Source organism: Macrosteles quadrilineatus, unplaced genomic scaffold, assembly GCF_028750875.1.
Source record: "Macrosteles quadrilineatus isolate MER2022 unplaced genomic scaffold, UCM_ALF_1.0 Scaffold_5__1_contigs__length_97177068, whole genome shotgun sequence".
Classification (NCBI taxonomy): Eukaryota; Metazoa; Arthropoda; class Insecta; order Hemiptera; family Cicadellidae; genus Macrosteles; species Macrosteles quadrilineatus.
Window position 1 is genome coordinate 80543181 of NW_026542598.1, and position 27229 is coordinate 80570409.

At 33.4% G+C, this 27229-nt stretch overlaps 1 protein-coding gene across 11 annotated transcripts in view; it reads left to right on the forward strand.

The window, feature by feature from the left end:
- The first annotated feature begins 2819 nt into the window (after positions 1 to 2819).
- LOC128994342 (C-Jun-amino-terminal kinase-interacting protein 4-like) overlaps positions 2820 to 27229 on the forward strand; it is a 63760-nt gene continuing 39350 nt past the window's right edge. For 2 of the 11 annotated variants that reach the window (XM_054418824.1, XM_054418832.1), the window contains exons 1-13: positions 2820 to 3260; positions 9586 to 9706; positions 13378 to 13567; positions 14192 to 14348; positions 15457 to 15617; positions 17659 to 17750; positions 19505 to 19540; positions 21043 to 21078; positions 22773 to 22790; positions 23477 to 23534; positions 24516 to 24572; positions 26134 to 26281; positions 27149 to 27229. In XM_054418824.1, coding sequence (XP_054274799.1) covers positions 2958 to 3260; positions 9586 to 9706; positions 13378 to 13567; positions 14192 to 14348; positions 15457 to 15617; positions 17659 to 17750; positions 19505 to 19540; positions 21043 to 21078; positions 22773 to 22790; positions 23477 to 23534; positions 24516 to 24572; positions 26134 to 26281; positions 27149 to 27229 — 1458 coding nt within the window. In that variant the 5' untranslated portion in view covers positions 2820 to 2957. The remainder of the gene's footprint in view (positions 3261 to 9585; positions 9707 to 13377; positions 13568 to 14191; positions 14349 to 15456; positions 15618 to 17658; positions 17751 to 19504; positions 19541 to 21042; positions 21079 to 22772; positions 22791 to 23476; positions 23535 to 24515; positions 24573 to 26133; positions 26282 to 27148) is intronic. The other 9 variants (XM_054418825.1, XM_054418826.1, XM_054418827.1 and 6 more) reach the window with 9 other exon arrangements.

Consider the following 27229-nt stretch of genomic DNA (forward strand, 5'->3'; position numbering starts at 1 on the left):
TTGTGTATTTTCTGATTTCCCTTTAGGGATTTTTTATTCATGTCGTCACTGTGAGGTTTTACAGCTGTCAAGATGGTTGATTGTGATTAAGAAGAATGCTTGTGTTTGCTCTGTTAAGAGTGGATCCAGTTTGTTGTAAAAGCAATCAGTTTTAAGTCATAATGAAATTTACAAGCATAACACCGACTTATCTCAAAAATGGAATCCTTGTGTGCATAAATTGGATTACATTTTAGCATAGTGTAAGAGAATTTATCATTTAATTCAGAAGTGTATTCATAATTCATTTAATTCATGTATATATATATATATATATGATTAAAGTTATGAGTCCCCTGAACCCAAAAAAGTGGTTTTCGAAGCGATGTCTGTGTGTGTGTTTGTGTACAGAGCTACAAACCACACCTGTTGCCCAACTTTGATGAAATTTGGTATGTAGGTCCATGGAATTTCCATGTAATTTCTGCATTTTTTCATAATTTTGATGTTTAATGGGAATTTTTTCATAAAGACCCGTAAAATAACGGAAAAATAGGATTTCCTCAAAAATGGCCTAAACGATTTTGATAAAAATTTAGCATGTTATAGTCCTTTAAATTCTGCAATAATTGTACAAATCCCATCTCCGTAAAAATTAATTTATGGAAGCTTGGTTATTGGGCTACGAAAATATTAACTCATCGAAGAACTGAAATAGCTTTTTAATTTTTTTTGTATGGTTTTCAATTCTATATCTATGTTTTATTTTCAATATTTTAATAAATTTATTCATACATTTAAATTCGTATTACGTGAATTAATGAGCTGTTACCTGTCTGCCATGATATCTTATGGTATGTATAGTGCTAAACAACACTACTCGCTGCCAATTCTTACCAGGCCGCGGCCTGTAGTTAAAGGTAGCCATCAATCTAAGTGCTAAAATCGTATCCTCATATAATTATATCTAAGCAGTAGCATTGACTATACACCTCTACTCTCTATACAGTAGAGGTGTATAGTCAATGGCAGTAGGCTACTGCCAGAGACTCCCAGAGTCAGAGTTACATGCATACATTATTTTTCATATGTGATGGAGCTTTTTCGTATTTTTTTCCACGGAACTCCTAAAGGGGCAGTGGCAGCTGATGGTGAGCTAGAGCAAGGCCTCACTAAAAAAGTGTTTCTAGTGGGGCCTTGGCTGGAGCTGGAGAATACACAGTCTGCCCACGGTGAGCTTCAACTTAAGGCCGCGGCATTCGAAGTGGCAACGTAGCCAAGAAGTGTTGTAACAGCTGTTTTGTTTGGATGCAGCTAATGGTAATTTGTGTATTTTTTTATGTACAGCAAGATCAAGGTGTATCTTTCATATGCCTTGCAGCAAGATAACATGTTAATTTATACTGTTTTGTTTTTCAATTCTATATGTTTTATTTTCAATCTTCTAATAAATTTATGTTAGTAAATTTTAATTGAAATGTTGGATAGTACGGAATGATTTGGTGTCACCTGTCTGCCATGTTATTATCATGGGACATCTCGTGCTAAACAACGCACTAGTTGCGACATTGCCAATTCTACCAGGCCGCGGTCTGCCACCCTACTCTTTTTCATTTTTTTTCGGTTTTTTTTTTACTCAAAGTTTGTTGTTGCTATTTTTTTATATTTGTTGTTAGATATATTTAATGTATACAAAATGTATTTAAATCTTATGTAACAGTTATTTAGAGAAATGTGATTTATACGTTTAGGGGGGAGTTAAAGGCGGCCGTGTTAGGGGCCGTCCACATACAACACTCTCAAGGCGGGGGAGAGGTTCTGATTAGCATTACGGGATTGTGGAGGGGGGTTTTCATAATAATCGTTATAAAAACCCATTTCCCCGAAAGTACCTAAATGATATAATTATTTAAGAAATTGTCCTTTTGGTGAACATACGTTTAATATCCGTTAAATTTTGTTATTTTTAATTTTTGGGCTTGAACTGATAGTCTAGTTCCAAGACGTTCCGACGTAGGACATGAAAGAATGACTTCACTTCAGTCATCCTGGTGGTTAAATACGATGGCAAATAAATAAGATAAATGTGAATTAGTTCTAGTTGTACTGCTAAATTTATTACAGTAATGTAAATATTGCTAAAAAAAGTGACACTACAGTAAAGAGAGACTGTAACTCATGAGGAGTGTTTAGTATACAATTTGCAGATTTTTTAAATAACGTTTTTTTTGTTAACTTTAATCTGATTGGATATTGTGTTCAAACTAACTGCAAATATTGTTCTTAAAATGTGTGTTGTTATTAATAACATTACTTCAAAACCAATTAAAGACTTTTTTACTTCGGAAGAAAATTTTACCGAGATTTCATACTACTAGTACTGTTCCCGTACCCCACAAAACGCAGCCTTAGCTTGTGTTGATTCGATTCAGCTTCACAGGCGAGGGGGAGAGAGGTGTTAAGAAAATGACGAAAAACACGTTATGTAATATCATAGATAAAACATAGGAGTATGTTTTATCTATGGTAATATATGGACGGCTCCTTGGTATGATTTTCAGATACATTAATTAAGTACTCTTCCAGTCAGTTGTGACTAATACTTTTGATTTAGTTGGGAGTATGTTTTATCTACGGTTATATCCTTGAGGAGTATGTTTTATCTATGGTTATATAAATAATCGAACATCTGGAGCTTTTATATTTACATGAACGCATAAATGAGTATATATCTCACAGGACCTTCGCTGAACATTTTTTATGTTGGTGCACTTGGCTGTCGGAAGAGAACATATGTTTTGTTACGCACAATTGGTTATTGAATGGAAAGAAAAATCAGCAATCTGAATCTGGAGAAATGTCACTATGGTGTTTGTGAGTCATTGTACGCGTTATATAAATGAATAATGTTTATATTATTTGTAACCTGGTCTTTACTACTAGCGTATAGGTAAATATATTAAACAATACTATTAAAAATGATTGAAATGGAGCCAGAAACCGTCTATGGGACACATGAAGATTCTCATGTTGTTATGTCAGAGAAGGTCCAGTCCTTGGCTGGCAGTATTTACCAAGAGTTTGAGAAAATGATTGGTAAATACGACGAAGATGTAGTGAAAGATTTAATGCCTCTTGTGGTGAACGTTTTAGAATGTTTAGATCTATCCTATACGGAAAACCAAGAACACGAAGTTGAACTCGAGTTACTGAGGGAGGATAATGAACAGCTTGTTACCCAGTATGAAAGGGAGAAGCAATTGAGGAAAACAGCAGAACAGGTAGCCTACATTATTTACTTTGGTTTACCTTAAGCATATTTTATACTTTATGTTAGCCTACTTGATAAAACAGTTCATTAAAACATTGGATTGTGGGTTCACATTATCCTACTCAATTAGGCTAATAGCCTAAAGCAGGGTTGCCACTGTCAGATTCTGTCGGGGCAGTCCTGATTTCTGTCCCTTTTTCCTGTACTTATGTCTGTGTTAATCCTGGGGGAGGGGGTTGTCCCAATTTTCAACTAAACAAAGGCGGCAAATCTTGCATTTACACACTACTCTTACTTCTGCTTGTAGCCTAAGTACTTGACACTTACTTACAAATCACTCGGATCAGATCACTACTTACCTAATGTCTTCTTACCATATATGCTTGCAGTTCATAATTTAATACTTTTAAATGAAATGGCGACCATACGAAGGTACCTAGGTATTTTAAGCCAAGTAACTTATGAATGGTGATGAGTTTAGGATGAGTGGCGTGATCTTGTAGTCTTGTTACTGAATAAGGCGGCAAAGCAGAGCGTTTTTAACTTTCTGCAAAAGACTCTTGCAAAAACCAAAAAATGTTATGCAGGCTCACTTGGTCCAAGCTGCGTATTAATGAACCGTGTGTGTGATAGTTTTAATTAATATCTAGCCTTCTTGGAAATAGGTTAAAAATAAGTTTTCAAACGCTTGTATCGGTCCAAAAACGCCTACTGTTATTACATTAAATGGCTTTGGCAATTTGGTTATTCCATGTGTTCTTCCTTACGATTGATGCGCGGAGTATTGACATCGCAGCTTTTGTTTTGCATGACATTTTGTAGCGTTACTGTTGCAGAACGGAGAATTTTTCTGCAAATAATAAAGTTGTTGACTTTTCTACAGAAATATTTTCTGCAAAAAAACAATTTTACTAACTTGTTATGTAGCATTTTCTGCAGAAACTTATATAGATTAATTGTAAGAAAGGCTAATGTGGCCCTAACTTTGCCCGGTAAAATAAATAATTAAAAAAAAACACCCTCCGTTCAGATTTATATATATATATGTGTGTGTGTGTGTGTGTATGTGTCCGTTAACGCGATAAATCGAGCAAAAATGATCCGATTTGGATTAAATTTGGTACAAACGTGTAAACCTATGTTTATTCGAACGAGTTGGCAAACCAGCATGATCAGATACCTAATGGGAACCGTTCATGGGACAAAAAATAGTTGTTCCCATTTTGACCCTAAAACTAACGAAATTTCACAATTTCTTTCCAAACCATTTTGTAGAGCTTAAAAAAATAAATAATTTTTGTTTATTGAAGCATTGTTGTATGCCTAACCATTAAAAATGGAGATAGGGCCTAGGCTAATTTAAAAATTGTAGCCTAAATTTAAAATTCCCATGTGTTATTGTTATGGAGAATTCACTTTTTAACTATTGTAGTTTGCTTGTTTATGGATATTTTTTTATCAAATTTGGCATTTTTTTTATTCCATACCAAGCTTTTAACATTTCAATAAACAAAACACCTCAATATCTTTCCTGTTGTAGTAAACCTAAGTAGGTACTAATTAAAATTAATGTTATTTAAATAGGAAATAAATCTGACACTTTTAAGTGAATATTTTAGTAGAAATCCAGCCAGATATAAAAATTTGCTCAGTCTACAGGATTGCTGCGGCAGGGGTATTTCTTGTTGTGACACTTTTAAAGGGTTTAATATAGCAGTTAGTAAGTTATAGTAGGCCTAGGAGGTCAATTTCATAACTTTTTGACATTAGCTAATATCAAGATCCATTAGATTAAATCCGGAGTGTGGAATAGGGTATTTTCTCAGACGTAAAAAATTCTATCGGGGTGGACAGAAACAAATATATAAGATAAACATTCAGTCTTAATAAATCCCAACTCAGAGCATAATGCAGCTTTTTCCAGTGTTTGTTCTAAATAGGCTAAGATGGCCTACACATTTGAAAAATACCAGTTCTATGTTACTGACTGTTTATGTTTACAAACTACTAGATTTATAGCTTTGGATATTGCTAAAAACCCTTGTTTTTTTGCTGGATCAATGACATTTTTTCATCCATCCTGGTGAAAAAAATGTTATTAAATTACAAACTATTACCTTTGAGAACCGATAGTAAAAACTAAAAACACTTTAGACCCTTTCAACCCTTTCACAAGTCAAAATTATAGAAAAGCTAATTTAGCTTAAATAGCTTAAACAGAAATGACTCACATCCTGTAAAATGTTCAGCCTGTATATTTCAAGTTTTACAACCACAAGTTTTATTGATCATTGATGGCTCTCCCTGTTCAGATTTATTAGTCTTCATTAGGCTATTTGCTAAGCTGAACTTAAGCGGTTCAGCATTTCAAATTAACACTTTTACCAAAACCCCGGTCTGACAGGCCTACGGGAATTTTCACAAACGCATGTTGGCAACACTGTTTACTTGGGGGATTCTATTCCCCCAATACCTTCCCCACTTTTCCTCCCTAGCTGTTGATATAGTTTGTTCATTTTGCCTGGGTACCGTGACCTTGACAGGTTGTCTGTTCATAACATGCCCAGCGTTAGTGTATTTTAAGGGGTGGTCTCACAGGCCCATGGTTTCGGTTTGTGTGTTTCTAAGCTGGGTCCATTATTTTCAAATGGGGTCTTACAGACCGGGGGTTTTGGTTAGCGTCAGCCTGGGTAGGGTTTCGGTATTATTGTTAAGGGTTTTATGGAGGGATATTGACAAAAAATTGTAGTAGGTAGCCTAAATTAAAACATTTTGCACTAAAAACAGTTTTTATGCTAATTAATGAAATCTGGTGACTGTAACACCCATCGTCAGTGGCGGTTCTATGACCTTGTCGAGGGGGGGGGCTATTGAGGGTTTGGGGGTTCATTCTCGGGGGAAATTATCTGTTTTAAAATCAGTTTGGTGACTTTTTTCAACGTCTAGAACTGTGTCCAAAAACCTCTCAAACTATTGTTTTTATGACAAAATCTATGTTTAAATTTATATATCAAAGGTCCAATGGAAGGGGAGGGCTTTTGCCCCCCTTGGAACCGTCACTGTCCATCGTAAATAATAATGAGCGTATGCAGTACCCTATAAATATTTCTATTTAGGCCTAGTGTAGAAAATTTAAATTTTTCTAATAATATAAAGATTTACAAACTACTTGTTTGGTAGACAACTCATGAGTTTAGATTCGGGCCATGGTAGGACCACCTTATTATCTAAGTGATATGTTGTCTATTGATAACATCTTTATGATTCCTTATATCTGTTTACCCTAGTAGCTCCCAGATAAAATAATATAATTTAAACTACATTGAAGCATAGTTTATTTCATAGCAGTCTTATTTACTACTCTTATTTTAACAAAGCATATAACAATAGCTCATCCCAATCGTACTCTGAACAATTAGTGGGGGTTGTGAGAATTAGTTGTTTCTCATATCACACAAAAAGTGGACCGTGGGCTTATTTTATCCTTTACTTACATGTAGGCTAATGTTTTATAATAGGGATACAATATCAATGTTCCAAACACTAATTAAACATAAAAAATATAAAGAATTAAGAGCTTTATTGTGAAGTTCAATAATTAATTGTTCAACAGGGTCAGTAACTAGAGAATTAAATGTAACATTGTATGTTATTATTGTATTGTTAAATAAATAATTCACAAGTTAGGTACCTAAATATATACAATAATAATATATATAATAATATAAACAATAATATAATACAAGTTATGGTACATAAATTACTAAAAATAAATAGCACAGTAAAATATAAAAAAAATGATTAAAACTTCTTAAACAAATATATACCTTGTTTTATTTACGTTTATTACAAGGAGAACTTATAAAAAAATTCTGATTATTATTTGATTCACCCAAAATATTACACTTGTATTTTTATTTGTGTACGTTATGTTAGACAACTCATGATACATAGAATCGTAGGGCTGATTCTTTTAGTCACACATTTTTAGTACGTATATAAATACTTCTTTGGTTACAAGAGTAAATGCCTCAATATTTCTCAGCGTTACTGAGCCTAACAAGATAAGTATTTTTATGATACTGGTAGCCTGGATGGATTTGAAATTGATTTGATTACACACATGAGGGTAAGCCGAGGCGACTGCTTGTGACCTTCAAGACCCGAGCTATCTCCCATGTGGGCTACTTGTGATTACTGGCAATACTTAATGGGGCAGGAAGGTGGCTCAAATTGGGCATTAGTCGTTGTGGGAGCCTAGTTATTGATTTTGTTGATAAAAACTCATTAGCTGATAAATACACAATTATTGAGCATCAAAACAATATAGCCAATATATAGCAATATGTATAGGAATTATGAACTCAAAATTATATTTTAAAATATAATTCTATATATTTATATTGAGAGGTACACATTTTTTCGTCATTTTTGATCCCAAAACATAAAATTTTGCAATTTCTTTCTATAGGCCTACTATTTCGTAGAGCTCAAAAAAAGCAAATAAAGCTTTATTGAGGCGTTGCTTAATGGTTACGGAGAGAATTCCAAAAAGCTGTAAAAAAATTCCTATTTTATTCTTATCGAGAATAAGTAAACTTGTTAGCTGGGTTCGGTTTTGAGTCATCAAAAAGCTACTGGCTTTTCACAGGACTACCCCTTCTAGTATGTTAGACAAAGTACTATAACCACACAGCTATCTAGCAAAATTCAAGTTTTGAGCTGTTCGAGGTATCTCCTAATTCAGGCTTGGTTTGTTTGTGTAAACACTAAAATTGTTTTACATCTTTTTATTAGACTTTAAATGGAAAGCAAAAACAAAAAAGATGTTTTACAATTTGTATTTGTACAACATGACTTTAATCTCAGTACCTATTTTTTTAACTGTTGATATTTAAAATAAACTTAATGTAGCTTAAAATAATTTTTACATTTAAATTGTGAAAATATTAACTAAACTGCAAAGCTATTTGAATAAAATTAGAAGGAAAATAATTATATCAATAATATAAAGGTATTGTCTGAAAACCTACTGTTGGCTTGGGGTTTGGCAAGTCCAAATATGGTGCTACATAAGTCTTAGGTATAGACAACAAGTGTCAATTCAACTAATGTTGTGTGAAACGGACCTTGTAATTTGATTTAATCCATTTACTTACATTAGTGTTCCAATTCTGCTCTGTATTGACCTACTTGCTTCATATATATCTTGGGGTTTTCCTATATAATACCTATCACATTAATACAATGAGTTGTATTGTTGTGTTTACATACAACAATGTAACGTTTGCTTCTGGTATATACAAATTTTATCTGTGTCTTCTGTTTTAATTTGAGTCACTTATAAGTACACATTGAGTCATAATTATAGACAAATTTAACTCTCGAGTCATTTATAAGTAAACATTGAGTCATAATTATAGACAAATTTAACTCTCGACAAGTCATGCAGTTGTATGCTCACTGACTTTGACATAGTTTACACCCCTCGTATTAAAATACTACTCCGATTTGTTTACTTTCAAGAAAATCCTTTCCTGAACTTGTACAATTGTTCTGTTAAAGAACATTTAGTGATGATGTAATTTTGAAATTGTTATTATGTTTGTTATTTTGAATTAGTGTAGCAGTTTGCCAGTAAAAAAAAGAATTTGGGTTCTCATCTGTTGTGATTGAAACTCCACAATTTTCAAAATAAAATCTTTTATAATAATTAAGTTTGTGAAATGTTCTAATAATTTCATTTCTACGTTATACTAAAAAAATCTCCCTATTAAACCCCTATATACCCTAAAATGTTTTCTACAGCCAAGTAGAATAAATAAAAGTTTTTAACATCAGAATCAAAGAAAGTATTACTGAAAATAGGTTTAATGTACCTAGCTAGTTTATATAGTCTCCTAGATTTTCATTAGGTATTTTTTGAACATTTTAGGCTATGATTTTAATCATTTGATTTTAATAACTCAAATAGAAGTACTGTACTACAATCTTAACATTGTATTGGACCATAGAAAAATAAAATAAATATAGACTGTCAAAGGAAGGTCCTGCGATGTGCCACTCGGTGTTCGATTCGCTGTCGTTGTCGGCTCCTATGCTATCAGCAGACCCTGCAGCAGTGTGCGCCGTAACTACACTGCAATCCTAGATGTGGGCGCCAGAATAACCGCAGAAAAGCTGACGGTCATTATTCTATTTGTCTATGATTAGACTCTTTATTCTTAAGTTTTCCTTTTATGTTAAATAGTATCCTGAACATTTAAAAATAGGTTAAATTATTGTATGCTGTAAGTATTATAAGTAGGCTACAGTAAATTACTTTTCTTTTTCAGAAACTACTGGAAGTGGAAGATGCGACGGAGGATGAAAGAAAAGACTTGACGGGGAAAATCGAGAGTCTCGAGTCCATCGTTAGGATGCTGGAGCTGAAAGCTAAGAACTCTTCTGATCATGGTGAGAGGTTTATAGAATCAATAATATAATATTGATTGGATTTTTGATTAAGGATACTGTATCTCAAATACTCAGAACGTTCTCTTTACGTGAGACCAACAGACTTATCATTTCAAGTTTTATCTAAGTGGAATTACGCCTCCAAACCTCTTGGGGGTGGTTCCAGGACTGCTTTTATAAATGGGCCCGGGCCCAAGGACGTAAGAGGTTTTAGGTTTGTTGGGGATGCATGGAGGAGAAAAATTTATCATCAAGGTAGGTTGAGCTGCACAATCATCTCTCGGTGCACATCACATGCAAACCGTGGGGCCTGGGTGGTCCCAAACCATCAGATGTATGATAATTGCTTAATCAAGTCAAGTCAAGTCAAGTCAATCATTTATTTTCACATAACGTTTTACAGGTCCAGCATAGCTGGGAAACAGGTGAAATGGTCATGGATAATTAAAATACATAAAACTATAATAACTACGGTATACAATATGCTAAGAAATCAAATATATACATCATTTAAAAAATCATCAACTTTGTAATACCCTTTATTAAGCAGCAATTTGGTAACTTCTTTTTTGTATTTTTCAAAAGATTCTAATGATTTAATATTATCAGGCAGTTTATTATACAGTTTTTCCCTAGGTATTGTGGAAGGGTTTCTAGTGAGGTAAGTCTATGAATGGGCAGTTGTAAATCATTTCGATGTCGTGTTAAGTAATTATGGTTATGGTTTTCAGAATTTAATATTTCAATTCTCAAACTAATGAAGTTCATTCATAAAATATTCGTTAGTAGTAGTTAAATTAAGTTTTTACGGTATCAACGGAACTCCACTTTCTTTTTTCAAGTCATACTTAAACAATAGAACACAAAAAGTCAATATTGATGGAGACTGGTCCCAAGAATTAAAAATAAAATATGGCGTGCCTCAGGGGTCTGTTCTAGGTCCTCTGTTATTTTTAATTTGTATTAACGACCTCCCAGCATGTATAACTAGTAAAACTTATTTGTATGCAGATGACACAACATTTTTAAATATTAATCCTGATCTTAAACAACTTCAAGAGTTAGCTCAAAACTCAATTAATGAAGCTTCTATCTGGTTTGAATCTAATGGCTTCCTCTTAAATAAAGATAAAACTCAAAAAATTGTTTTTCGCCTTAGACCGTGTGAATTAAATATGTTGGATGGCTATGTAGACAACGTGAAATTTCTTGGTATTTATCTGGATAAGACTCTTTCCTGGGGACCTCATATTGATTACATAAGTTCTAAGCTTTCAAGGGTAATTTGTCTTATGACTAAACTAATACATTGTATAGATCAAAATTATATTAAAACAGCCTACTTTGCTTATTTTCAATCCATTTTTAGATACAATATTATATTTTACGGCAATTGCAGTAGGATAGAGGAAATTCTAGTCTTACAAAAGAAGTTGGTTAGAATTATATCCTATGAACCCCAACAGGAACACTGTAAACCCCTGTTCATTCAGCTACAAATTCCAACAGTGATTAACATTTATTTATTTGACTCTGTATCATACGTTCAAAAAAATTCCAACTTAATCAAACAAATTTCTCATGTTCATTATACTAGGAATAAAAGCGTTGCTGCCATAGATCTTTTCAGACTGTCTAAAACTCTTAAAAGCCATATTGTAATCTCACTAAAAATATACAACAAACTAATACATTTAATACAAAAATATCCTGAAAACACTTTTAAAACAAAATTCTACAGATGGCTTTTGAACAACCCATTCTATTCTCTAAATGATTTTTTTGAAATGTCTGGTATTAATTTTTAAGTAGAGTTAAGAGTTTGCGAATTGACCAAATTATTTACTGTTGGATTTTGTTGGTTATGCGGTTTAATCACTTCCATTATTTTCAATGCCACAAATTTTTCTTAAGATTAAGATTACCTATTCAATTGTAATATTTAAAATGTGTATTGTAAAGTGTCTCATTTTATGTAGTTAGCTATATTGTATCTTACTGTATTTATTAACTGACTATGCTATAAACCTTAGCAGTTGTATGACTTTGTCAATAATTTGTGAAAATTCTAAGGACAATAAACACATTTCATTTCATTTCATTTCAGTAGCCTATATGAAAAAAAATTCTTATGACATCACTTGATGATAAGTCGCTTAATTTACCAGGCAGTAATGTAGGAATATGGATTACCCAAGGAAAAACTGGGTAACAATCAGATTTTTCAGAAATCTTTCAATTGACTTCAAACCATCCTTTTTTACTAACGATTTGTAACTAATGTCAGTAATGTACACGACCTAATGTATGTAACAGTAGAAATCATGTAAAAAATACATTAAGTTAAGTTCTTGAATTTTTTACCCCAGCAGCAGTCGACCACAAGCAGTAGTCTTTAATAGTTGCGTTTTTAAATTAACAAAAATAATCTGATAACACTATCTTATAAAATTAAAACAAACTAATGTTTTTGTATAGGCATATGTAAAACTAAAACATTTCAAATTGTATATAATTAATAAACTGAAATACAAGATCCATTCACATCAGCGGTTTTGAAAAACACAAAGTGACTGTCAATTGCGTACATAGCTTGCAGAACCTGTTGAATAAGTAGACTATAATGTATTCTTAGGCAGGTCAATCAAAGCTTGTTAATTAGCATGAGCAATCCAGGAGCTACTTACAAGCCATTATGTAACCGATGAGTTGGTATGTACAGTGGAACTTTGGATGAGTAAAAAACCAAGGGACCAATAAAAATGCCAAACTATCAAGACATTTTAATTGGATAAGTTTAATAATGAAATGGTGGAAAATTTAGTAACATTAGCAAAAAACATATTGAAAATCCAAGTATTAAGTCAATTTGAGAGTTACTTACAGGCTACCATTGCTATTTTTAAGCAGGAGTCAAAGTTTTTCAGGATTGTTTTGACTGTAATTATTAAATAGTTGCTTGATTTTTACAAGCGTAAACAATGTCTAAACTTTCAAGAAAAACTCTTAACTGAAAAAAATTGGTGATAAACAATGATTTTTTAATGTGTAAGAGGTTCACTGTAACTATTTAACTGATCAATCGACATGATGTACGAAACAAGGGTCGCCAGCTATAGTTTGGGAAGGGAGGCGACTAGACAATGAGCGGCAGTAGTAATAATAAGGGTTGAGCCGGTCTAGTGGTAGATTTCTTCATAGCCCAAGGTCCCGTGTCAAATCCCGCCCATCACCAATGGATTTTATCTTTGTGATAATGCTGCGACCATCTAGGACTAGCCTGAAGTAATGTGTAAAACAGTTCGAGACCAGAACCAAGCGTCCTAGGATGTGAAGGTGGGGCATGAAAAAATTAAAATAAAAAAGCGTAAATTCTTAGCCTATATAATCTTTAGGTAATGTATAATAGTTGTCTGAAACATCTAGTCTACTCTTATTACTTACTTACTTAGGTACTGCCATTCTCTTGGTACCCAAGGAGGTACTTCGCCTCGCCAACACACTGCTTCCAGATTTCTCGATCCATTGCTTCCTTCTCTCTTCTTCCCATTCTTCTCAGGTTTCTTCTTACTTCATCTTGTCATCACAACCTGGGCCTTCCAGGATGTGATTTAGGGCGTTTTTGCTTACCAATTTCAAAAATTTGTCATTAACAAAATTATTTTTTACAGTATACAGGTTAGAAGAGAAAGAACAGGAAATGAAGAAGGAATATTCAAAACTGCATGAACGATATACAGAACTGTTCAAGACCCATATGGACTACATGGAGAGAACAAAAATTATCATGGGCAACTCGGAAAGAATAGAAGTCTCTGGTCGGAGTCGACTTGGGAACCTTGGAATATCCCAGCTTAACAGGTATTGTAAACTGCTTGATTGTCTTGGGTCAACTAGTCATATCAGTCCATTCTTCCTCGACGTAACACCAGTATAGCATGTTATGGTTATACACCTCTAGGTATGTGTACAAGCTATTGAACAATACTGTGTGGACAAAATGTCCCTCAAAGAAGTGTAAATATGATATAATACCTATCCTTTACTGTGTCTTTTAATTATACATTATAAAATGATATTATATAAGATGCAGGGGAAGAATTGTTAGGTGCCTCAAGGTTAAATGCTGCAGGAGTCGATGTTCGCCGCCTTCCTGTTCAATGACTGTATTGCCCATTCTCCACTTGCTATGTAGAGTTTTGTATGTGCTAATAATATCGCCTTGGCTTACTAGCACAGATAAATACTTCAGATAGATGTGGCACTATTGATAAAAAATACTTAAAGAATTTTTTTCAAACTTGGAAGCTTAATTATATCTTGAAAAATGGTTGATTATGTTTCCACTTCAGTACTCGACTGACCAATCCTCAAATCAAAACCGTATTTGTTAGCGTAGAATTTAAGCAAATTTTCAAGCTACTATAACAAGGTCTATTCCTGTTTTAATACCTAGATTTGTATTGAACATTTTCTTGTCCACAGGTCAACGGGTCCAGTTTCGTTCGGTTTCCAGTCCCTGGAGCAGAGCGCTGTGTCACTACGACCTGCTGGTAGTCCAGGAGAGTTTTCTGGTGTTCCTGCCTCTCCTCCTGAGAGTAACCACTCTCTCACTAGTCTGCGTAATGAACTACAGCCGCAGGTATGTACAATGCTACATGCTACGGGTGGACATTACATTTCAATGTTAGGTTGTTGCCAGTTTAGACTACAAATGAAAGCAGGATGGCCACAGACGAAAAATTCTGGAAATTATGTGTGAATTTGGAAATTTGGCTGGGAAAATAGATTTTTATTGTAATTTTGTTGTAGGCTAGTATGGATTCAAAACAAATTTAAAAGGGTTAACACCCAGCGACATAATTTATTTGCTTGTGTAAAAGCTCATGAAACTTAGATAGCTCAAGTATAACCTGATTTTAAAACATCTTGAACATCTTCTGTGGTCAGTGATAAATCGTGAACATCTTCTGCAGTCATGGCGAAATCAAGAAGGTCTTCCACAATCAAGGCAATATATATTGAAAAAATCTTCCACAGTCATGATGAAATTGAAAACATCTTTTGTGGTAATGGGATGATTCCTAATATCGTATCCCATGATTGGGGCAAACCTGTAAACATTACCCACGATCGCAACTAACTTGTTAACTTTTGAGCATACAACTTGACCCAAAAATGTTGGGGAACTTCAGACTTCTTGTGATTGGGTACTGGAAATTTAGACCAATAATTTAACCAGGAGAAATGTGTGAATTTTTCCCAGGGAGCTGGTGGCCACCCTGGAGCTAATTTGAATGAAGCCACCGACTAAGATATAAATTATCAATTTCTGTTAAACACACTAACTTTCTAACCAAATTAAAAGGACAACTTGTGTACCATAGTTTAGTGTCACACTACAATAGCAAAGCTAAGGAAAAAATCAAATTTGAGACTATGTGCTATTGTGTGTGCTATAATGCATAAATACTTAAATACATAATATCCATAAGTATGTGCTATGTGCACTTGTGTGTTACACTGTGGACAGTATAATATAGATCAGTTTTGATATTTTCTATTGGAACAAATATTTGGCTACAGCAGGATCAAACTTATGGATCGAGATTCTTGACTATCACTAATACACTATTTACAGTTTTCAAGTAGCCTACTTGTCTAACACTATTCATCTATAATATTCAGAGTGTATACTTATGAGTAGTAAAACTTGACCATGAGCTCTCATATGGCCTATTTGTTCACAGGAGATGGATGAGGAGCCGTCCATGCATGTGTCGGAGAAGGGATGGTCCGAGACACTCAGTCCTGTGTCTAAGGATGGCAGTCCAATACAGGACTTGTCCGAAGACGCACCAGCCCCTCCTCCTGCTGTTACCACCCCCGTTGGCCGCTCTCATACCAAACGGTAAGAAACAATTTAGTTTTCAATTTGTTTGTGTCATTTTACATACAAGGGCTAGGCTCCAACCAAGAATAGTTTTTCAACATTACTTAAAGCCAAAGGGTAGTTACGTCACGTAGTTAAATCCATTGTTGAATGGAGAGATTTGATCCTGTAACCTCAGACACCGAATAGTGCTTTACCACTAGACCATCACCAGCCCACTCCCCTTACGTTTTGGATTGACTGATTTGGTGCTTAGGACTAGGCCTGAATAGTCATGTCATGACCACGTAGGTAAAGCCAGTCATTGGTGACTGACAGGACTTGAACCCAGGACCTCGGGTGACAGAAGCCCTTAAAAGTAGATTGATTTATAAATAGTAAGTATTGTTTGAATAGACTGTGAAAACTGGATTTTAAAACTCGTCAGATTCAAATCAACCTTTATTCAATTTGTAAATACAACAAAATCCCCTTTTAACCACAACAAATATTTATATGTAGTATCTGTAGCCTACATGTTAGTCATCAAACTATAGCTTTCAAGATATTCAACGTTTTTATATTGTAGTGATTCATAGATATCATTTCTAATTCGAAGCCTTACCTAATTGATAAGATAAATTCACCAACGTCTAAGTAATAATAATGGAAGCGGTTACTATTTTAGATCTGACGTCACAGAATTGCAAGTAAAGTTACTAGGACAAAATTTTGCAATATTACAGTAGGTATAAATTTTTTTTTTTTTTTTTTTTTTTTTTTTTTTTTTTTTAAAGAGGTTGGCGGCCTCTTTTAACCTTGCATTTGCCCGTCCACATAGACTAAGCGCCCGTGCGTGGATCGTTAACAGCAAAGCAAGGAGTGAGCCGGTACAGTACAAAGGTGAACTGTACTGATAAAATGTTATCGGCAGTGACCAGGATCCGAACCCACGACATCGCTGCCTTGGGCCCGAAGTCCGCGACGCTACCGACTGAGCCACCGACTCACTAAAATGCTAAAATGCTAAATGCTATATTGTTAGCTAGACATTTTTTCCCCCCAATATTTAGAATCTTCTATTAAAAAAATTTATGTAGGCCTACAACTTTTCATTCATTCACCAAGCATATTATTGAGGGTTACAGATCAAATATGATTTGTTTTAAATGTTTATGAATTTTTTTCATTGTTTTGTCTTATTCATTGAACACAGGAACTCGGTCGTTGTGTCTTGGAGTTTATTAGCTAGTTTTGATCACATTGCTTCAGACACCATTGGTTTGTCAATGTAACTTATACAGTAATAGTTGTTTATTCCTTTCGCTTGAGCCACTGTCTTGTGCAGACATGTCCATTCCTCTACCGTCAATTTTTACTAACTGTTGTTTTCTTGTTTTTAGGTACTTTCTCTGATTTAAAATCCCAAAAATCGTTGAAACTAGTTTTTGGAAAATATCTGCAATAATGCATTGAAACAATAGTTTTTTACCGTGTGAAGATGTGATGTACAGACTTGTATATTGGAACAAGCGGCTGATATTTTAAAAATTGAATGTTTTTAATTAAAGTTTTCCGTCCAATTTTTTTTGCCTTGTCACACTAGCTTTTTCCCCTCCCACGTTTAACCTTGCATTTGCTTGTCCACACAGGCCTCCTGAGGCTTGTACATGGAACATGTCAAGCATAATAAGGGGTAAGTCCTATACAGTACAGACTAGGGTAGTTGAAATGAACTGACAACATGGAGTGACTGGTACCAGGATCAAACCCAGAATTGCTGCCACGGGTCTGTCCCACAACCAACTGAGCCTCAGACTCACCACGGTTAAAACGTTTCTTGGCTAGGTTTGTCCAGTGACAAGTATACAATTTTTGTCTCAAAATCTATGTGAATGTCTTTTACGACTAATCAATGCTGCGGCTACAATACCGACTAAGCCAAGATACAATTGTTGAACCCCAGATGGTAGCCTGAATGTCAAAACACGTTCTCCGCAAAAATAGATTTGAAAACGCCATATGAAAAATGTTAAACTGCACTCAATCTGTGCTACAAATTACGTCATAAATGTTACAGAGAAACGCGGAGTGGCAACACCCTCTACCAGGAGCTCAGCTTCCAAGACGCAGAGGCCCTGGGTGAGATGGACGAGGGAGCGGACATCACAGGTATGTCAGGGGCGAGGGTGGGAACTTAGATTACCATGAGGGACAACGTCAGTAGTCATTGCAATGGGTACAGATGATTATATCTGAGTTCCAAGTAGTAGGCTAATAATAGTGTTTGCTATGGAAGGAACTTGAGATTTAAATTCCATGATCAAAAATTCCAGTTGGGGTATCAAAGAACCTAGTTTAATTTTAGCCTCTGGTAGAGGGTTCTGCTGTAAAATTTCATGTTCTTTTACACCAATATTTAGGGAAAAAAGAACTCAAATAAGTTGAGCTTAATCCATCCAGATAATGATGTTAAGAAATAGGCATTGCCTGAAACATTAGGACACAAATTGTAGTGTAAAATATTTAATTCAATTCATAGTTTAAGATTAGTTAATAGTTCATTGCCAGTTTCAAGAACTAATTTCATCCCTTACAGCGCTGTTATCATAAACTGCCTTTAGAGGTAAACTGTCTGACAGTTTACCATTTGTTACGTAATTTCAATAATTGTTTGCCTTAGTTCACAAGTAACTACATTTCCTTGAATGAAACAACAGTGAGGATGAAAAATTTTGAACACTTGTCAATGTGAAATGTTAACAGCTGATTTTACTCAGTAACAAAGCTATGAATTACCAGCTGATCACTCATATTAAATTAAATAAACAATCCACTTCTTACAGTGTCCAGGAATGTTGTGATATGATGATATATTATGTCTAAGTTGTTATTGTTCAATCTCATTGGGTACAGTTTCACTGAGAACCTACGATGTATTATCGGATGAAATATTAGATTGATACGTATTGTATTGTACATTGTTCATGCTATGTAATATCGATATATGTAGTGATGTGTCAATACCAAAATTTATCAATTCTTAATACCAATACCGATACAAAGCCGACAGGCCTACCTAAAAAATCAATGTTTGATTCTCGATACCAATCCTATTTATTTTATAAATCTTACCAAATGTTCTAATCGATTGGTTATACAACACCAACCCCTGTCTTTGTCCTTCCATAAAGTATTTTGAGAAAATGGGGCATTTTTCAAGTAAAGAAATAATTAATGGAGCAATGATAAATTGTAACTAGGAAACGTCATCGTTGTCTTCCGCGATGGCAGCAAATCTCTGTTCATCTCTCGCGGCCGTGTAGAATCATCATCGACTCACGTTGTCACGGAAGTTGGAAACGTCACTGTTGTCTAACGCGATCGCTTCAAAATCCTGATGATCCCCCGTGGCGGTGGAGACATTATCATCAGTTCAGTTTGGATCATGTATTGGTTAAATTTATGCTTGTGTAATTCAGTTGATATGTTATATAATTTGTTTAAGATATAAATCTACAAATATGTCAATTTGTATTTGTGTTATATTTTTCACAAGTTTGTAACAAAATCAATTTGTGTAAATAATAGTTGTTTGAAATTATCTTTATCATTACCTAAACTGATCCAAACTATCTAATCTAAACTGATATAATCTGACTTGTCTAAATCTAACCTATACGCTTAAGCATAAAAGAGTGACCCGAGGTCCATTCCTTGAAAAATCCATAACAATAACAAAGAATCAAACATTGAGCGAAAGATTTTAATCGATAGTTAAATCAAATGAAAAATAATACATCATAGGTTCTCTGTGGAACTGTACCCGTAAAACTTTTACAATGTACACCATTGACTTGAACCGACACAGCCTGATTTTATATTAATGAGATACGCAATAGTAAAATGCACATTTTCTTACGCAGGCAGTTGGGTGCACCCCGGGGAATATGCATCTTCTGGTTGGTATATCAAAGTGTACATACTCCCGTACTGCACGTGATTTGATTTCACTTAGTCTGCTGCACGCAACCCAACTAGTTGACCTATAGTGTTCTGCAGATTGATTTTAGTTTTGTTTAACGATTTGATTTAGCACAACGCAATGATGCCCTCAATTAATTGTAATTATTATATTTTCTGTATTTAAAAAAAAATTATTTTATAATTTTTACGTACGAAAACGAACAGATTGTAACTTAACTTACTGGCTGATAATATTGAATTGTAGAAGGAAGATTCAGCTACCTTGAAAAAGTACAGGTGGCCGTAGAACATTTAGAAGAGACACACGATAATTCGTTCCCTGGAGGACTTTGTTAAGTGAAGAGAGTTTACAGAACATTGTCTGTTCAGTGTCTCTACTGTATGTTCTACAGCCTACTTGTACTTCTTCAAGGTAAGTTACCTTATTCTACAACTCAAAATCCTGGCCTAGAGAAAGGCCCTATTAGAAAAAAAGGCCATGCTGCAGCGGACAGCGCAACACTACGCCACAGTGGTGGATAGTTGTACTATAGTTCAAAGTCAAAGTTAAAACATTCAACATTCTTTATTCGTTGTTTTGTAGCGTTAGTATATTGAACATGCATCATTTCTTAAAACAAATCCTTATAACTACCTAATATAATTTCTGTCAATAAGTACAATAATGTTAAAAACACCGTAATTTCTGTTGGCAAATGTTCAATTTAAGGCCGTTAGTTATTTTAAAACTCATCTAGTGAGTATAATGCTCTCAACTAGGTGTTCTTTTAATTTTCTTTTAAATTTTGAAAACTCTTGATTTGTGTCTATTATGAGAGATATTTTGGATGTTTAAAATTTAGATTGTATATAATTTGGCTTTTTAATTATGTTTATACTACATAGCATGGTATTAGATATCAAGAATATTAGTTAATCTACTGGAACAAAAAAATTACTTCAAATTAATTTAAAATTATAGAGTTATAATCCTTTTGAGCTTATCCCTTTATCAGCTAGCTCTTCATATTAAATCAAATTTGAAGCCTATTTAAAACTAAATTTTTCTCCAGTATTCACACTTGAATCGCCAAAATTATATGTATTGGACGCGAGAGCAACATCACTTAACTCCCAACACTAATAGTGCAACAATTGCTCCATAAACAGCTGAAGCTATAGGTACTTGACTTTTGCTTCATTCGGGAAGAAAATTTAAGGACCACACTTGTACTTTTGGTTTACTTTTGGTATTAGTGTGGTTGACCACGTTCAAGTTTTATTAATAGCTGACCAATCTTTAATGAAAATTACGTTCTTTGTTGCAGATGATGTGCTATATTATAATTGATGATTGTAAATAAATGATGAACATACTTGAAGCAGCAATCATTTTTCTAGCTAGTGTAGTGGCTTTCTTTTCTATTTACGTTACATTTTGTATTATTTCCGCACCTATGTTAGATCCTGTAGTATTTTTCTTTTTCGCATGTTTCAGCAGATAGTGACGATGAGCCGGAACAAAGACCCACGGGTATGATGCTTTTCTTTGTTTACAGAAAATCATCATTCATGTTATTCGGAACATTGCCATTGTCATAACAATCATTGCATTTATGTTTCTTCAACGTCTTTTTTGCATATTTTGTCTGTTTTCTTTAGCAAAATTGCTCTTTTTGTGACCTGTTAAAATCTGATTTGTCAAAAAGGATTTTGCTTTTGTATAATTAATTTGCAAGTATTCTATCTCTTTTAACAAATTATTGAGTTACTGAATGAATAATTCTAAAATCAAATATTTATACATTGTAATATGTTAAAAAAAATTATTTATTTAATTTTAGAGTTTCATTTTTGTTTTTATTTGCTCAGATCCAAGATTTATCAATCTAATATTTTCATAATTTAAATCAGATACGGTACATAAAACAACAGGGTACTACGCAACTCAGATCAGATACGGTACTACGCAATACAACAAACTTTCTAATTTTCTCGACTTTCCTTTTGTACCATAGATTCCAAAAACTCACACTGCATGTTTTACTTTTCCCCTACCCTTTTAACACAAAATTCATCTCATCAACATATATTTTTATATTACAAAATAAACTTTGCTTTCATAGTTTTCTCTTCTTTTCAAACACTGTTGCTTTTTAAGTAGCTTAAACTCCACCACTCTTCACAATAACCATTCTGAGTCAAACATTTTTACTCATAATGTATGGTTGGTAGATTTTACTGAGAAACATTTCACCGTTATTCTCCATTGCCATTTTAGTTTTTTTATCTAACCATTCACTTTAAATATGTTGTGTTGCATTTTAATTTAGATTTTAAAAAAATTTCCACTTTGTTAGTGTGACTATGCAACTATTTGTTTTTGCTGATGTTACATTTTAATTTTTTTAAAATTGTGTTTAATATTTTATTTTATTCAAAATTTAAATGACTATGACAAAATAGATAACACACTTTGTTGTCAAGATCCACTGTTCTTGATAGATGACTGGTTAAGAAATTCATTGTTCCATTTTTATATTTGATTGTCAACATTTTTGATTGTAAAGTCACTTTTGTTATAAATAAGTTTCTTTGTTAGTAGGCCAACTTACAGGGGGGACATTAAAAGCCAAGGGACATTTAAAAACATTTTTTAATTAACTGTCATATAAAAATGTTTATGTAGCCTGCCAAAAAAAGAACAAGTACAAAAAAGGATTTTGTTGTAAAATTCAGCACATCTGGTTCAGCTTCCAGATTTGTTTTATTTTGTTGGTCTGGCCAGGTATAAATATCTCAATAATAATCATAATTCAATGTTTAAAACCTTATTCAATTCCCAGTATTTTAAATGTGGTATTTCTAACGAGATTTTTTTATTTAGATAAAAAACAAACATTGAAGCTCTGAATCTAGTCATATCTGTTTATCAGAGGATTGAAGATATCAATGTATGTTACCTTTTTAAGGTACTACAGTCAATAATTTGTAAATTATATTGAGAACCAGCCTTGTAATTTTTTCCTAAACTCTGGCATGTCGGTGGTTGGATAACCTCGGCATGTTTCAAGGCATGCTGCCCGAGTAAAGTGGCACTGTATCCCTTTTGTTTATTGCATGGTATTTTTGTGATTCTTGATGTTATTGACAAAAAGATTTGCAGCTTTTTATAACACTTGATTAACATGTGTTTTCTTTGTTTCTGCCTTTGCCACGCCTCTCCAGTTAACGACAATTTCTTTGGTAAGATTTTTTGCTAACACAATTCATTGCATTTACTTTTAATTGTTTCGTTAGCTTTAAGTTTGTTTAAGTTTTTGGAATGTGGGCTTATTGTGAGCTGTAGTATTAATCAAAAGACTTACTGGTAGCCTTTGTTTAATCTAATATGAATTACATTAGCCCAATATAAACTTGGTTGTTTCTAAATTAAAACATAATGCTGGTATTTTGAAGAAATTATTTTTTTGTTTAAATTTTGTACCAGCATTTACAATTTGTTGTGTAGTTGCATTAGTTGAAATGTGTCACATTTTATTCGTCTATTGTTAATAAGTTTATATTTTCTCAATTGATGCATAACACTGTCTCAATGTGTTAAATTTTTTTTTTATTATATTAAATTGTTTTACAAATAAATAGTGTACATTGATGATACCTAATTGTGCTTTTGTTTTTAATAGATATTTTAGGTAAAATGAAAATGATGCGTTCAAAGTCAAAGAGTGCATTTTCATTCTCATGTATTTATCCCTGCACATTGTTAAAACTCATTTCTTCTATAACACATTTTTTTGAAGTATGTAAATGTGTGAGTAAAATAAAATCCAAACGGTTATTTCTTACAAAATTGAATGAGTACTTTTTTTACTATTTTATATTTTTTATCACTATAATAGATTTCTAAGAAAAATAATAATATTTTCTAGGAATGGGAAAAGAGGTTGAAAATCTCATCATGGAAAACAACGAGCTTCTTGCTACCAAGTAAGTCATTTAAGTATTTATTTCATTTTCTAAATATTGACTTTATTGTGATATGTTTTTCATTTTTGTATTTATAACTAAATGAAGCTATTCAATTCAGTAAAATATAAGCAAAAAATATATACAATTTTATGGAACTCCCAAAAGTCTTAAACGATTCTTAGTTTAAGTAAGCATTTTACCCCCAAAATGTCCCTGCCCTTTTGATTTTGTTTCCAAAGCCAGGTTTAGTAAAATTGCATAGACATTTTCTAGAGGCAATGTAGAATTTAGGTTTTCAGTGAAACCCAACGCCAAAAATTGAATCATCAACTTTCTTAAACTGGGATCTGAAAATACCCATTTACATATATTTCCTAATTAGGGTTTTAAAACTAAGATATTCAACAATTAAATTTAAATTTCCATACATTAAGGGTAGGTACTTAAATGTTTGCTTTATTATAGTTCTCACAATTTTCTTAGACATATATTCATACTGTAGAATAACAGTACTGACAGTACTAGTGATTCTGAGCAAATGTTAAAATTGTGTATTATTTTATATCATAGCTTTGAATTTGAAATAAAGCAATTTCCTGTTCCACTTACTGGTACAGTAGATTCCCTCTTATCCGGACACCTTTTAACCGGAGATTGGTTTAACCGGATTACAATCGGCAGAAATGATATCTCTTTAACCGAACAATTTTTATCAGCGCATTGGTTTAACCGGACTAGATCGGCAGGAAGTGGGCGGTACTGAAACGACTGTTCTCGTGGGAAAGATTTGAGACCAGTGATTACGTGTCTAAATACAATGCTCTCCTAAATTTATTTTAAATATCACAGTAAACGGTCTGTTTTAACGAGTTTTTGGGGACGTCTGTTTAACCGCAAAAACCGTTATCCGAATTGGCCTCAGTTCCGAGGAGTCCGGATAAGTGGGAGTCCACTGTATGTATTTTTGTATGTAGTAATATTTCTCTTACTTTTTTCCAGAAATGCCTTAAACATTGTTAAGGACGACCTGATAATCCAGTTAGATGAATTAACAAGGTTAGTGTCTGGTTTTTGTGCTTTTATTATTAAGCTGCTATCTTATATTTCTAAAATACCATTATTATGATAGATTCAAAATTTTCTAGCATGTTTAACGTTTCATGTAGCTTTTTGATCAAAGTGAGTTTTTATATATGTTGATAAATTTGTAAAAAACCACTTTTTAAGACTTCAATGCACTCTCTATATATTAAGTTTTTGCAAATGCAAAAAGAGTGTGGAATGGAGTGATCTGTGTAGCTTTGTAAGTGACAAGGCCAGGTGAACCATTTTAGGACAAAAGGAAATATATAAAATGCAGGGGTGTTCAAGACTGTCATAACCAATCCTATACCTATATTAAAACGAAACAGGGTTTTTTTATTTCACGATTCTGAATCAACCACTTGACGGATTTTAATGATTTTTGTGTTGAAAGAAAGATCATTTTGAGAACTAGGGAATGTCGAAGCCATAATTTTAGTTTAGGGTTTCAGTTTTTTAGAAATTAAGTTTTAATTTTCAAAAAGTCTAGCAGCCGACGGACGAGTTAAAGTCGTTTAATTTAGTGGTGGTTTAACTAACAGCTGGTTTCTAACTGTCATTGAAATGTTTATGTTACAAGTTGTTTGTATACAAAAATATTGATCGTCAGAGTTTGCCTACACACTATTTTACTTTAAAATGCAGTTTATTTTCTACCGTAAAAGATCTATGTTATCAGGAGATTGTGTAATTTCGAACTAAACATTTTAAACGTATAATCAAGTTTTGTCATAAATGCAATCCGTCTAAGTATAAGTGCTTAATCCTTTAAGATATAAGTGGTTTACGTGTTGATACATCTTTTTCTAGATGTTTGAATATAAGTATGACTGCATACAGTACACATTTTATTCGTAATGAAAATATCAACCGGTGTAGTAGGTCTCCAGAAAACTGACCAGTAAGCTGCAGGGTGTCAGTAGAAACCAAAATCGATTCATACCATATCATAACTATCCCAGTAGTACTGTATGATTCAGAAACTTGATAAAGGGGTACATTCCAAAAGTAGACCAAAAGGCTCGGTCTCAGATGGGCTGGGCAGGCTTTGCGTGGCGGAGAGAAGATACTTCAACTTTTAAAAGTGTATTCCAAGGAGTACTACAAGGTAGACGACCACTTGGAAGACCAAGTAATGAAAGATATCTTCAGACTGGTATCTTCCTGTCATCCAGAAATGGCAGGGGATTGAAGAGAACGGGAGGCCAGGATCATTTTAGAGGTTTCAGTGGCCAAGGTGGTAAAATAAGGTACGGTAAGTGATAGTAGGCCTATGCAGTGGAAGGTGGTATGTACACTCAAAGCCAGTGTGTGTGAATCGGCCACCAAGTTGTAATCTAGCTGTTCTGAATCATATCATATTCAGTTTTAATTGACTACTCAATTCCCGTACGTAGGACGGGCCAACAGCTTGTTTATTTTAAATATATTTTAATCTCATTGAGGTGAAGTATAAGCCAGAAAGGTCTATTTTACTATTGCAAAACAATTGACTTCTAAAACTGTTAAGTAATTGTTTGATTTTGTTTCGCAGTGAACAAGAAATTCTTAGAGAAGAACTGAAATCATTACAAACCTTAAAGACCAGACTGAAACAAAGGATTACAGAGTTGGAAGAAGAATTGAAGAAGACAAAAGAAGAGGCTGAGAAATTAGCAAAATCAAACAAATCCGATGATGAGGTATAAATAAAATTATCTTATGGAATTACACACAATGTTCACCACATAACTTAACGACAGTAATATTAAAAACTGTAAACATCCCTGGAATATTGTAATACTACACAGGCTTCCCTTATTTTTTTACCTCCACCAATTTACCCCCTTAGGGGTCTGTAACATTAAAACTGTAGTTTCAACTAAAATGTGTGTGAAATCAGTCTATAGATATTCCAAAGAGTTATTAATAACCACCTTTTTAACCCGGGAGGACTCTAATGCTGATTGGAACAACCACGATACCTCACGTGTATCTTTCTAGGAACAGTCTATTTTTAATATGTCTTGTTGTGTTTTTATTTCTTGATGAAATCAGCTGCAACCACAAAAAGAAAATTCAACCAATAATCGTATGTAGTTTTTGTTATTTTATTGTTTATTTTAATTTAATTTTAGTTAACATTTCAAAGATATTCTTTTATGTCTAAACAAAAATAATTATATACAGTACAGTAATAATATTACATTTTATGTATATAACAAATGCCGAGGGTATTTCTCATTTTATAGCTTTAAAAATCAAAGAAATAACCATAAAATTATATTTAAAAATTGTTAAATATAGTTTAGTAAAAAAAAATCAATTTAATAGCAAAATAAACCTGTTTTAATCAATCCCGATAAAAAAACACCTTGAGTGAGTCCTTATAGTAAGTTCTGCTGGATTAAATAGCCTTTATACAACTTTTTTTTAACAAGTTGATAGAATAAAACAACTGATTGTATATACTTGTTATAGAAAAAATAATACCGCACCCATTCCTTTTTTTCATTTACACAATTTAAATATCTTTCTTCAAGCCCGACTGATTAATCATGATTCCACAGGAGGACGTGCCAATGGCTCAGCGAAAGAGGTTTACAAGGGTAGAAATGGCTCGGGTGTTGATGGAACGGAACCAATACAAG